The 13,306-nt window shown below is 30.7% G+C and overlaps 1 protein-coding gene across 1 annotated transcript; it reads left to right on the plus strand.

Annotated features, from left to right (window-relative positions):
• The first annotated feature begins 8,809 nt into the window (after positions 1-8,809).
• LOC141706567 (9-cis-epoxycarotenoid dioxygenase NCED1, chloroplastic-like) lies at positions 8,810-10,885 on the plus strand. Its single transcript, XM_074509320.1, has one exon. The coding sequence runs from the start codon at positions 8,849-8,851 to the stop codon at positions 10,559-10,561; it is 1,713 nt and encodes a 570-aa protein (XP_074365421.1). The 5' UTR covers positions 8,810-8,848; the 3' UTR covers positions 10,562-10,885.
• The last annotated feature ends 2,421 nt before the right edge of the window (positions 10,886-13,306 follow it).

Here is a 13,306-nt window from a genome sequence, read left to right on the forward strand (position 1 = left end):
TAGTTGCTAGTAACTTATGATCATGGATACAAATAAACTGTTGATAGATTTTATTAAATTGGTCAAATATATGTTATTGATTTATCGGTAAGTATCAATTAAACGGTCAATTTCTATAACAGGATTTATGATTCGAGAATAATTTTGAGAACCAATTTGACTATTTATTATCTAACGTATTTTTTCTAACATTCGACAAAAAAATGATAATTCAAGTGATCGAATGTTTATCCACTAGTTAATATTGCGGGTCCCAATTTTTTTATAAATGTGTGTATAACAATTAATCATTCCATTTTATATCATGTTTATGACATTAAAAATAAGTAATTGTAATTTAGATACTCATAATTGAAGGATATTATTAGCTGATTTTCGGAATCGGATCCGGATACGGATATAGGCAGATCCGTATCCGAATTATTCATTTGACAGCCCTGATCATAGACATGAAGCTTGAACATGGAAATGAAATGTGTGACCAATGCAAGTGAGGATAAAATAAAATCTCATTTTTCATGCAACAATATTCTCGAATCTTTTTCTCTTAAAATCAGTCCTTTATATTCTCTCTGTGTGAGAATCAAAAACTTTAATAGTGTTACTTGATAGCCACTTTTTTATCAATAATTCATTATAAAAATGTACTAAATGCTATAAAATGTCAACATTGTCGTTTTAAATAATTTAAAAAAAATTGGAATAAAATCAATAAAATACTAAAAAAAACATATATTCCAACTTCTGTTGTAACTAAAATTCAAAGAAAACATTTTTAAAAGTTAGTTTAGATCATACTTTAATAAACTAAATATCTAATATTTAGATTTATTAATTTAAAAAATTAGGTTAATATTTCAGAAATTAGGTTAATATAGTAAATTTAGAAATTTCGAAGGGTAAAAAGTCAAAATACCCATTTTGAGGGGTTATATGCCCATAATACATGAGGACCCATCGAATATACATCTCATAGATGCGTATTCATTTTTAAAAAAAGTTGTAAAGAACACGTACGTGATATTTATTTTTAACATTATTTAAATACATATTTTCATGATGTGTATTTTTAGTAAAATCAAAATGGACCACGCATATTCAAGATGTGTATTCTTTATATTTTTTAAAGAAAATGAATACACATGCTAGACGTGCAGATTAAGTCGAAATTTAAAACGAAAGCTCATACAAAACGGTATTTTGAGCACTTGAAACTGAAAAATACTCCCTCCGTCCCTTCCAATTGTTATCGTTTCTGAGAGAATGTCCGGCACGCATTTTAAGATAAATAAAAACTATAGTTTAATAACATTTTTTAAAATTTTACTTTTTTTGAATAAAAGTTTAAATATTCTATTTTTATTCAGAAAAGGAAAATTTTTAAAAAAAAATTGTAGAACAATATTTTTTATTCACCTTAACATGCGTGCCGGACATTTTTTTTAGAGCGATAACAATTGGGAGGGACTGAGGGAGTAATATATTTTACGGATTCTTTCAATTTTGAATTCCGTTTGTAGGTTTTACTCGTCCATGATTATAAGCACCCTCTTATAGCATGTCCAATAGTGCAAAACCCTTAGCTAAATTATCTACCTGGACTTTACGTTGTACCTAAGTGACAATATTTAGGGAGTATGTAAAATTTTAAGCATTCCAACCATAGTTGCTCTTAGCAAAAAATATAGATAATCACATTTAGTTGACTATATTTATCGAACCATTAAATTCCTTAGATATGTATCATAATTATACATAATATCATTGGAGTGTTTTCCCTTTCCCTTAGGTAAAATTTTACATAATTTTTAATTTATCATATTTTAGCTAACAGTTCTTCTAATTACCGTTGAAAACGCTCTTATACTTATACAGGTTCCAAAAATAAAATGACGGTGACAAGGAAAAGCGTATACATGCCTTTACTTTTAAAAATTCTTTTGCTATTCCCTTTCTTGCTTTTCTTCAATATCAATCTTTTTTTGGCTTTGTCATGATAAACAAGTTTGCATAGAAAATAAGCAACTAGAGGTAGACCCTAACAGACAACAGTTGGTCGGGCTATATTTAATTATTTTAATATTAATTGAATATTATATTATCTTAATACAAATAAATTTTAAAATTGTAAAATGGCAACAAAATCATTTTGAAATCCATATGTTGTTGCCATAAATTTCGTGATTTTTTACTCCAAATACACTCTTTTTTTTTACTAATAATGCTTTTAATCTTACAATTGAGTTCTAAGAAATTTTCGGCTGAGACGTATTGGATTACATGATCTAGGTCGAGTAAGGATATATTCTTGACCGGTTCAGATATTCGAAAATGTGCTCCTTGAGATAATCATTTTAGAAAATAAAAGCTACACAATTTCATGATTACCTATTTATTTTCTTATTTATTTCATCCTGCTGAAATGGTACAGAATAATGGTGTACGTGGTTCAGATCGGATCGATTTTAGGATATAAGTCGAATTAAACTGCGAAGAGGGTTTTATAAAATTTACATCACATCATTTGTGTTTGCAATTTTGTGATTATTACGGTTCAGTTTGCAGTTCAACCACTTACTACAAAATATTAAAAATCACAAAAAAAATCAAAACATTAATTAATTTAAGTTCGAGTTACTTTTCATAAAGTTAACATTTAGAAAAAGAAAAAAAAACAAAGTCTCGCGCTATTGAATACTCCCTCTGTTTCATTTTATCTGTCGTTTGACTTTTCTGCACACATCTCAAGATGCATTGACCGCATAGTAAAAGTTATCATTTTTTAAAATTTCTTTTTGTAAATAAAAATTTAAGTTATATATTTTTTTTCAAAAATTATTATTTTAGCTATCGAGTCAAAACACTTAGAAATGAGTGCAGAAAAGTCAAAACACTATTAAAAAGAAACAGAGGGAGTATAAACTAAGATAATTTTTTTCCGCAACTAACCTGCATTTCACGATTATCCGTAAAATACAGTTCAATTACGAGCGGTAGAAGCAGTTAATGCGATTGAGCGGGTTTACACCCTGGTACAAAACAAAGAGATTGGTCTTTTCTTTAGGCCATTGAAATGCCAAAGTAAAAATACAGAAAGCGAGATTTGGGCCATCAAGAGTCCATCTGAATCAAGCCCAAACACTGTTCACTCAGGGCTTGAGTCCACCTGAGCTGTACGGTTGTATAAGGTTTAAATTTGAGCTATGATCGCAAGCCCAAAACGTGGAGTAATTAATAACATTTCAATATCATTTATTAATTTCTAATCGTATTTAAAAATAATTTTCCAGTTTACTCTATTTTCGCTTACTATTATTTGTTTTCGAATTTTGAGATGGCAATACAGAAAATGCGTTTATTTTAAAGTTAAGTTAAGTTCCGCTTATAATTAACACTCTATTATGAGTTTATATTCTTTAAATGGCAGGTTTGTCTTCACAAGGTTAGGTTTGTCTTGTGATTTTTTTTTTATTATTATTATTTTATTAACATTTATCTTTTGTGTTAATATATACTTTTTTCACACACTATTTCTACGGTGCATTAAGTCGGGATTTTCTCGGAAACGGCCTTCTTATTCTTCGGAATAGGGACATGATCAGCATAAATCTTACCTTCCAAACGCTACTCTATACGATATTTATCAGTTATGTTTGGTTTGGTTTATTTTTTAAATGGCATATACTCGATATTTTTTATTTGTTTCGATTTCTATACTCTAATTTGAATAATTAGTCTTTCATATCTTATAAATGAATTTTGTTTTAAAAAATCTGGGAATAAGTAAAAATCAAAAAGATTAATGTAACTTTTACCATTTGAGCTATTTTTTTTACTAATTAGACTTATATGCGTGTTCCGACAAATTTCGGGGATGAATGAGAACCGAATACAAATATATAGGACGACAAGAGATAAGCAGTTGACCTATGTGATGACGCTCACCGTTTGAGCTCCTGACAGTTTTAGAATGCATTAATAATCGCACAGATATTATAATCAACTTGCCATCCATGACATTATGATCAGCTATAGAGAGTAGTTCAAGATTAATTACAATCACATGATTAGGAGGATATCCATGGATTAAGGGATAATCAATCATCACTGGGCGGTCATGAAAAGATATTATCCTACTCTCTGGCCTGTGCATTGAACCAATGAGGGGTCAACTTGCAATTTGATTAAGCCACTTTCATGCAAAGATTTGCAACAAAATCTAAGTAAATCAGAAAGTAGTTAATTAACTAACTAATTACATGATTGGGTAGACTAAGAGCATGTGGAATTACATAATGTACAGGTATTCATTGATGTGTGTATTAATAATCCCTGAGCTCTCTTATGCAAACTATGGCAATTGGCAAGTGTATCATGTGTTTGTAACATGCAGATTCAGAAAATGGAAACTTATTTAAAAATCTACAAGTAGCCTCTCTATTGAAAAGCACGTAAAAAACTGTAAAAAACTGTTTGGTAAAATTTAAAAACTGATTTTCGGGAAAGTGTTTTTGACCTAAAAGCTGCTGTTAGAGAAACCGAGTCCCCCCATGCTTTTAGAAAAAGTTGATTTCAGCTGTTGCGGGAAACAGATGGTGCGGAAAACAGATGCTGATTTTACCATCAAACCTTATCAAAAACATTAGTATTTATAATTTTTTGCATCAAAACTTATACTTATCAAAAAAAATACCAAACAGTCATCTGATTTTTACAACATCACTTTTTTTAGCAGCACTTTTTCTAACAGCAAAACAACTTTTAACAACAATCCCAAACATAGTCTAAATTCTTCTCTTAAAATTATGATGTATAAGGTGAATATTTCGTAATTTTTTGAATAATGAGATGATACCGAATAATGAGATGGTATAAATTAAGACGGGATAAATGTTACTTCACAATATTCGAGAAAAAATCAGTGCCGGTTCTAGATATTTAAATATCCTAGACGAATTATAGAAATAATATCCCTATTTTAAGTTTGTATAGAATTTTTTGCTATTCAAACAAAACTAGTTGTAAATAGCGATACAATTATATACAAATGATTATTAAAATGAATGCAAATAGATGTATATAGATTAAATTATATTATATATAGATGTCCTAAGCGTTCGTTTTGATCGTCTTACCGGTTAAGGTTCGTCTATGCGTAACACTACTCATTTTTGTATTTACCTATAGCAATCAAACTGCTAAAATCTTACCCTAAATTGTCTTTTTAGTAAAAGTTTAATGGATTTACTAGTAACACTGATAAGTGAAAAATGATTCAACATTGTACATTTAATGGGTTTGTATTAGTTTACTGACACTGTGAGTGTCAGAAGCAAACCTGTGAACATTCTAAACGATGTTAAAGCTGTTGCTTCCCTAAACTCAAGCATCTCTGTAGCCGACTTTTAACAATCATGATTACAATAGAATTTAAGTAGTATTACCGACTAATCCAGTTGAAGTTTAAAACAAATGTATTCATAATTAATCACTGACAATCCATGTTATCACTTGGCAGCATGATACAATTTAAGAAGATTAATTGTGCCGACTTATATATAAATAATCATGTGAGATTCCCATGTCCAATGGATCAGGACTCATGAGCCCATAGTTATTATTTTACTCTTTCAGTCCAACAGATTCTCCCAATCTTTTATTAAATAATTAAAAATAAAAAGAAAAATTTAGAAGATAAGTGTAAGTTAATGAAATCTACCAATAGTATCTTGCAAAAAAAATCTACTAATAGTAGCAAAAAAAAAATAAGTTGTCAAAAAAAATTGAAATTGATTATATTAACAATTTATTGGACAAAGGGACTCTGAGATTTTTTGACAAATATGACTTAGACTTACAAATGATGGTAAACAGAGTCGAAAGCAACATCCGAGACGAAAAATGATAAACTCTTAAGTGTTAAAAATTTGAGATATCTAACCTTGCTCCGGATTTCGAGATCTTTAGATAACAATTTTTTTTTTTTTTTATCTATGTTCAATTTAGGTAACTTATCAAAAATACCACTTTTTATGAAAATATTTGTAAAAAAACGGACGCGGGTTACACATGTGGTTGAATATGAGGTTAAAACAGTTGTATATGTGATTGAATACGAGGCTAATCCATATTTTTACAAATATTTTCTGCAACTTGGATATTAATGCAAAATCCCTTCTATTTATTCATAAAATTTTGGCAGATAAACCATAAATTACAAACAAGGAGACGAGTATTGACCACTAACTGTGACGCACAATCTTTATTGGTATTTAATTTTTTAACACACACAAAAGAAAATTGTGAACACGCGGACTATAAAGTAGGAAAATTTTCTGGCACGTGCCACAATTTGGTAAATTAGCGCACTATCCTAGTAAAAAATTGTTACTAACAATCTTCTTTTCAGAAGTTTTAATAGTTTTTTTAGAAGGATTAAATTCAATAATAAAAAGTAATATAACATCTATAAAAATAATCGAATCGTGCCAACCTAAAATGTACTCCCTCCCTCCGTCCCTCCCAATTGTTATCGTTTCTGAGAGAGTGTCCAGCACGCATTTTAAGATGAATAAAAAGTATAGTTTTATAACTTTTTTTAAAAATTTTCTTTTTCTGAATAAAAATAGAATGTTTAAACTTTTATTCAGAAAAATAAATTTTTTAAAAAAAGTTATAGAACTATACTTTTTCTTCATCTTAAAATGCGTGCCGGACACTCTCCCAGAAACGATAACAATTGGGAGGGACGGAGGGAGTATCATATTTTTTTTTAATCTAGTCTTCTTGAAAATATAATCAAATGAAATGATTTGTTGAAATTAAACAATTACCCTATTTATTACATCCCGTTTGAAACTTTGAGATATTAACCATAAATACAATTCAATAATTTTTCTTTCATTAGTTAAATGAAATTCAATTGTGATGTTACTCGTTTTACAACTTGAACGTCTGTGTTGCTCGAAATGTAATTGTTATACGTTTTAGAATAAAAAATTCAAATATCTTTTGTATTAAGGGATCTGAAAACGAAACGTCTATTTATTTGACTTGTTTTTGTTTTAAAATCACATTATAGTTGACGGCTCGAAGGCTTATCCCGGCTAGTTTTCAATATTGTTAATGATTTTTTTTTTGTTCGTAAAAAAATGTTAAATATAGTAAACTGATGTATCTTATGAAATTTATAGATAATTTATAAAAAATACTAAGTTTTCTAAGTTTTTTTGCGATATTACTATCTTCTAATTTTTTTTGCAAAAATACGGAATCAACCAAAAATAACCAAATATGCAACTAGTTGAATAAAGTTTTTTTGGTTGATTTGAGGTTGCATGTAGTTGCAAAAACTCGTCAAAGGTTACACGCAGTTGATTGCAGTAGCCAAAAAACCGTATTTTTACAATTTTTTTTGAAAAATAGTATTTTTGCAAATTAAAAAGTTTTTTACAATTTTTTTTTAAAAAAATGATAGTATTTTTGCAAAAATGTTTTTAGACTTGGTTAATTTTCAAACAAACCCAAATTTATACTCTCATATTTACCGGTATACAATTATTCAAGAGCATACTCTAAAAAAATAATTAAAATTCAAAATAATAATATTCTTGTGGTCCTTATTATTCAAATTGAACAATTTAGATATGGGAAAAAACATGGAATATATAAAAACACAAAAAGGGTGGAGATATTTATTTTAGAAGAGGAAAAGGTAGGTAAGGTGCGGATAGAGTAGCGCGTGGGGTAATGATGCTGACCTTAGTTTATGCTAAGTGTTGCTCCTAATTAATAAGTGACCACGTGTCCCCGCACATTCGTGATGCGTGACGGTATTTTAGCGGTCCAAACGCGGGGTTTTCACCAACGTAGGATGTTTACCATCCCCATTTAATCGTGTGGGTCCGGCTGATATACGGTGAGCAGAGTTATAGATTTCGAAAATCGGAACTAATTAATTAAATTATTGATTTGTGTTTTTTTTAAAAAAATTGAATGATTTATGAATCTGTCAAATATTTTTGACAAATTTCTCAAATATTTTTGAAAAATTGGTCGAAGTAGAAATTAATATCTTTTTCGATAAATATTCGATATACAAATATTTTGTTAAATTAATATCTTTTTCATTTGGAACATGACCTGGATCGTGTAATTTTGATCTCCAAAAATGAATAATTTCAATTAATAAATAAAAAAAATGTTTCAAAATATTCATTGATCGAGATTTAAACGTGAATCCATATTATCACCAATACAGGCTATGCGACTATAACGTTATGCTTATTTCAAATTAAAAGATATAATGTAACAATTATTTCTCAAAAATTCGAATCTGAATTTATGGCGGCTGGAAAACACCTTATAATATGCTTACTAGTTATTTCAAACGATATAGTATTGATATAGTGATTGAGCTTGTATCTCTCTTGTATGTCACGAATACAAATCGTGATATGTGATATGTGCACGTGTGATTAGTTATAAAAAAAAACATACTTACTTCGATAAAAATATGATTTAACAATTATCGGTCAAAAATCCGAATTTCAAACTTAAGGCGGCAGGAAAACACTAAGTAGTGCAGTTAAATTTGTCGGAAAGGCTTAATCAAAAAGGTAGAGATGCCTCCTATGGAGTTTGAAAGACCACTTATTGAGTGCATATTCTTGCATCGAGTCCCCCTCCTTTGAATCCAACACGTGGTGTTCTCTAACTGTCTTCTCTTCTTTATGCGGGACCCACTTCTCCTTTCTCAACTATCCTCAGCTATATATAAACCACTCCCCATCCTCCACAACATATTCAACTCTCTCTCCCCACTCCTCTCCTCTCTCGCCGAGATTAAATGGCCTCTTCTCTCTCCACTACCAACTTTTTCAATACACCAAAATTTTCCACTAGAAAAACCAATGTAAACTCCTCTTTTCAAGTCCCTTCTATTTCTTTCTCTCCAAATAAATCTAACACAACATATCAAACACAAACACAAAAACCTGCAATTCCAAACTGGAATTTGCTACAAAAGGCAGCAGCATTGGCCTTAGATGCTGTTGAAAACACGATAAATTCGCGCGAAAATCGACACCATTTGCCTAAAACAACAAACCCTGAATTTCAAATTGCTGGCAACTTTGCACCTGTACCTGAACAACCTGTCAAGCACAATCTCCCTGTAACAGGAAAAATACCCGAAAGCATCAACGGAGTCTACGTACGAAACGGAGCCAATCCACACTTTGAACCGACATCAGGGCACCATTTATTCGATGGTGATGGTATGGTCCATGCAGTCCAGTTCAAGAATAGTTCAGCTAGCTATTCTTGCAGGTTCACTGAGACTGAAAGGCTGGTTCAAGAACGCAATTTAGGACGTGCAGCTTTTCCTAAAGCCATTGGTGAGCTTCATGGACACTCTGGCATCGCGAGGCTCGCGCTTTTTTACGCTCGTGGCCTATTTGGACTACTTGATCATAGTCATGGCATGGGAGTTGCTAATGCTGGCCTGGTTTATTTTAATAACAGGTTGCTAGCAATGTCAGAAGATGATTTACCTTATCATGTTCGAGTTACTCCATCAGGTGACCTTAAGACAGTCGAACGATACGATTTTAATGATCAGCTTGATTCGACAATGATTGCTCACCCGAAAATTGACCCTGAAACTAAAGAACTTTTTGCTCTGAGTTACAATGTCATTCACAAGCCTTACCTTAAATACTTTCGATTTTCTCCTGACGGGACTAAATCGCAAGACGTCGATATCCAACTGTCTGATCCCACAATGATGCATGATTTTGCAATTACGGAGAATTTTGTGGTGATTCCTGATCAACAGGTGGTTTTTAAAATGTCTGAAATGTTGCAGGGTGGCTCCCCTGTTGTTTATGACAAAAATAAAGTGTCACGTTTCGGGGTTTTGGACAAGTATGCTAATGCTAGTGATGCTTCGGAAATTAAATGGATCGAGGTTCCGGATTGTTTTTGCTTCCATCTCTGGAATGCTTGGGAAGAAAAGGAGACTGATGAAGTTGTGGTGATTGGCTCATGTATGACTCCAGCTGACTCAATTTTCAACGAATGCGACGAAGGTTTACAAAGTGTTTTATCCGAAATTAGGCTTAATTTGAAGACAGGAAAATCGACAAGAAGGCCAATTCTGTCATGCCATGATCAGGTGAACCTAGAGGCAGGAATGGTGAACAAAAACAAGCTGGGAAGAAGGACACAATACGCCTACTTAGCGATCGCTGAACCGTGGCCTAAAGTGTCAGGTTTTGCCAAAGTAGACCTTTCTAGTGGCCAAGTGAACAAGTTTTTCTATGGAGATGAAAAATTTGGAGGTGAGCCTCTATTTTTTCCCAGAGACCCTAATTCTGAAAATGAAGATGATGGTTATATTCTGGCATTTGTTCACGACGAAAAGAACTGGACATCGGAGCTTCAGATTGTTAATGCCATGACTCTAGAGTTAGAGGCTTCGGTTGAGCTACCGTCCAGGGTGCCATATGGTTTTCATGGAACATTCATCAGTGCCGGAGACTTGGACACTCAGGCCTAATTAGGACTGGTATCAGTAGTCCATTTTTTCGGGTTTTTGCTGCAGCCAGGATTTACCAGAGGTAAAGTTGTAGATGTAGTAGGTGTTCTCCGGGGTCTCCGAGCTGTGTACATATGGTATCTTCATTTCTTTGCAGTTATAATTTCATAGGAAGTTTTTAAAGACCAGCTTGTAGCTTTTAGGCTAAGTAGAATTTGAGCTCAGCTGGTTTCTGGTTACTCCTTCCCTTCATGTCTGCAGTAAAAAGTTGTGGAAACAAAAATCTAACTATTGTGTAATATGTCATACTTCCGAATGAAATATATCAATTATGTTTGCTAATAACGTTCGCTCTTGTCTAAATTAATTTGAAAATAACATTCGACTCTAATTTTTGGTAGGGTGAAGGACACATATAATCCATTTTTTTAAATTATTTTAACAAAAATAACATGTTTCTAAACGATACGCAAAACTAACTGATGGGTTACGTATTTAAGAATAAGGTAAATACGCATTCAGTGATGAACGATTGTATATCTTTAATAAAGTTATATAGTATCATTATTAAATACTCGACTCCCATATACGTGTCATGTATATACCGATTCCCATTTGCTTAACATTTTGTCATGTTTTTTATATGTTTTTTATGCAAGTGAGTTACAATGACGATATAAATTGTAATATTCCATTCATCCTTAATTAGTTGTCTCGTTTAATTTTACACGTGTTTCAAGGTATCTTGACCATAATCCTTTTTTGATTATTTTTTTAATTTTTTTTATGAATAAAAAATTAAATATAAAATTCTTATCCATAATTTTTTTAAAAAATATACGAAAATAATATCTTAATTATATTTAAAAATCAAATTAGACAACTAATTTCAAACGCAAAGAATAAAGACTAGTGAGAAATTGAATGAGATCTCGGTCATCGCCGCTAGTTATGAACTCACGAATAATAAAAATTTTCCTATATTTTACTCTATATGTTTTCTTTTACGGTCTTTCTAATGTGTGACCAAGGTCACATATTAGTCACTAACTTCAATAAAAATTGATTTTTTTTATTGATGAAAATGATGTGAATGCAGGGGGCCATTAACATTTATTATTCAACCACCAATAAAAATAGCTCATTTTTATGAGAGTTGGTGATTATTGTGTGCCTTTAGAAAATCATTTTCTTTTATACGACGTTTGACTTTTGTGCACACATTTCTAAGTGCTTTAACTACATAGTTAAAATAATAATTTTTAAACTTTTCTTTTTGTGAATAAAAATATATAACTAAAACTTTAATTCAGAAAAAGAAAATTTTAAAATTATTATTTTAACTATGTGGTCAATTGACTTAGAAACGTGTGCATAAAAGTCAAACAACATATAAAAAAACGGGAGGAATTATATAGTTAGATATATTCAACGTAAGAGAATGACGTGACTACCCCTTTCCCGTTGAAGTCCACGGCCATGGTGTTAGGCACACCGTCACATTTCTAAATGCTAGGTACCGACTTGCTTCCCAAAATCGTTTATGAATAATTATGTAAGATATGTTTAATTGAATATTTTTTATTAAATACATGTATATAAATTAAAATATAACAAATATCAAGACATGTTATTGGAGAAAATTTTTGAGAATCTATTCGAATTATCATCAACTATTTGAATTAACATGAATTAGAAATCAATATATTTTGGTCCTAATTTTAAACCAAGAATGAATATACACATCTTATCACATCGTTAATTACTAATAAATAATAGAGTTCTAAAATTCCCTGATAAATCCCCGATTTAATCGATTAATCCCCTACAAAATATCCGACCAATTCGATTTTTAAAATTCGATTAATTTTTATGAATGTTTCTTTATTGGAGTATATATAATAATTTACTAAAATTAAAATATTATATTAATTTAAATATGAATAATTATGGAAATTATGATATAATGAATATAGATTTGTTAATAGATAATTAATATAATCATAATAATATATTAAATCTAATTTAATATTATAATACATCTGATTTTTACTCCGATTAATCTCCGATTTTCAATTAATTCTAAATCGGTAGTTCGACCGATTTTTTCCAATCCCCGATTTTTACAAACACTGGTAAATAATTGTATTATAATGTACCTTTTTTGGCTAAGCATATCATGTATATTAAATATAAGTTATTTTGAAAATTTTAAATTATAAAGTAAACGGGTATTAAAAGATTGAAGCTCTACTTTAAAATAGATTTGTTTTCATAGTATAAAATTATGACAATAATTATCGTCGTCATTTTATATCTGCACCTGGACTTGGTTTCATTATTTTTTTGCATAATATATAAAGCGACTTACACGTGTCCTACAACGTGGCAAGTAATTGAACTTTATAGGGGGAGCCGGGACCCACAAATAACGCTTTCGTCTACTCCTATATTTATGTTTTATCGGGATTTGTATTCTGTTTTCAAGATCCCAGGAAGTGTCTGGTGTTTGTATTTTGTTTTTATGTTCATGTAAATCATGAACCAAAGCCGTTAAGAAGCGAGTCATTTAGGCTGTGTTCCCGAATCTGGGGTAGAAAAGAAAAAAAATATAAAATAACCGATTTTCCTTTCTTTCCTAATTTTTCCAAAAGTGGGAAGAAGATTTTGGAGACAAAAATAAAGAAAACTTCTTTTCAAATCTATAGCTTTCTTTTCCTTTCTTTCATAAAAGTTGTTCGGAAACAAGCTGAAGAAAATATATTT

The sequence above is a fragment of the Apium graveolens genome, chromosome 2, assembly GCF_009905375.1.
Source record: "Apium graveolens cultivar Ventura chromosome 2, ASM990537v1, whole genome shotgun sequence".
In the NCBI taxonomy this organism is placed as follows: Eukaryota; Viridiplantae; Streptophyta; class Magnoliopsida; order Apiales; family Apiaceae; genus Apium; species Apium graveolens.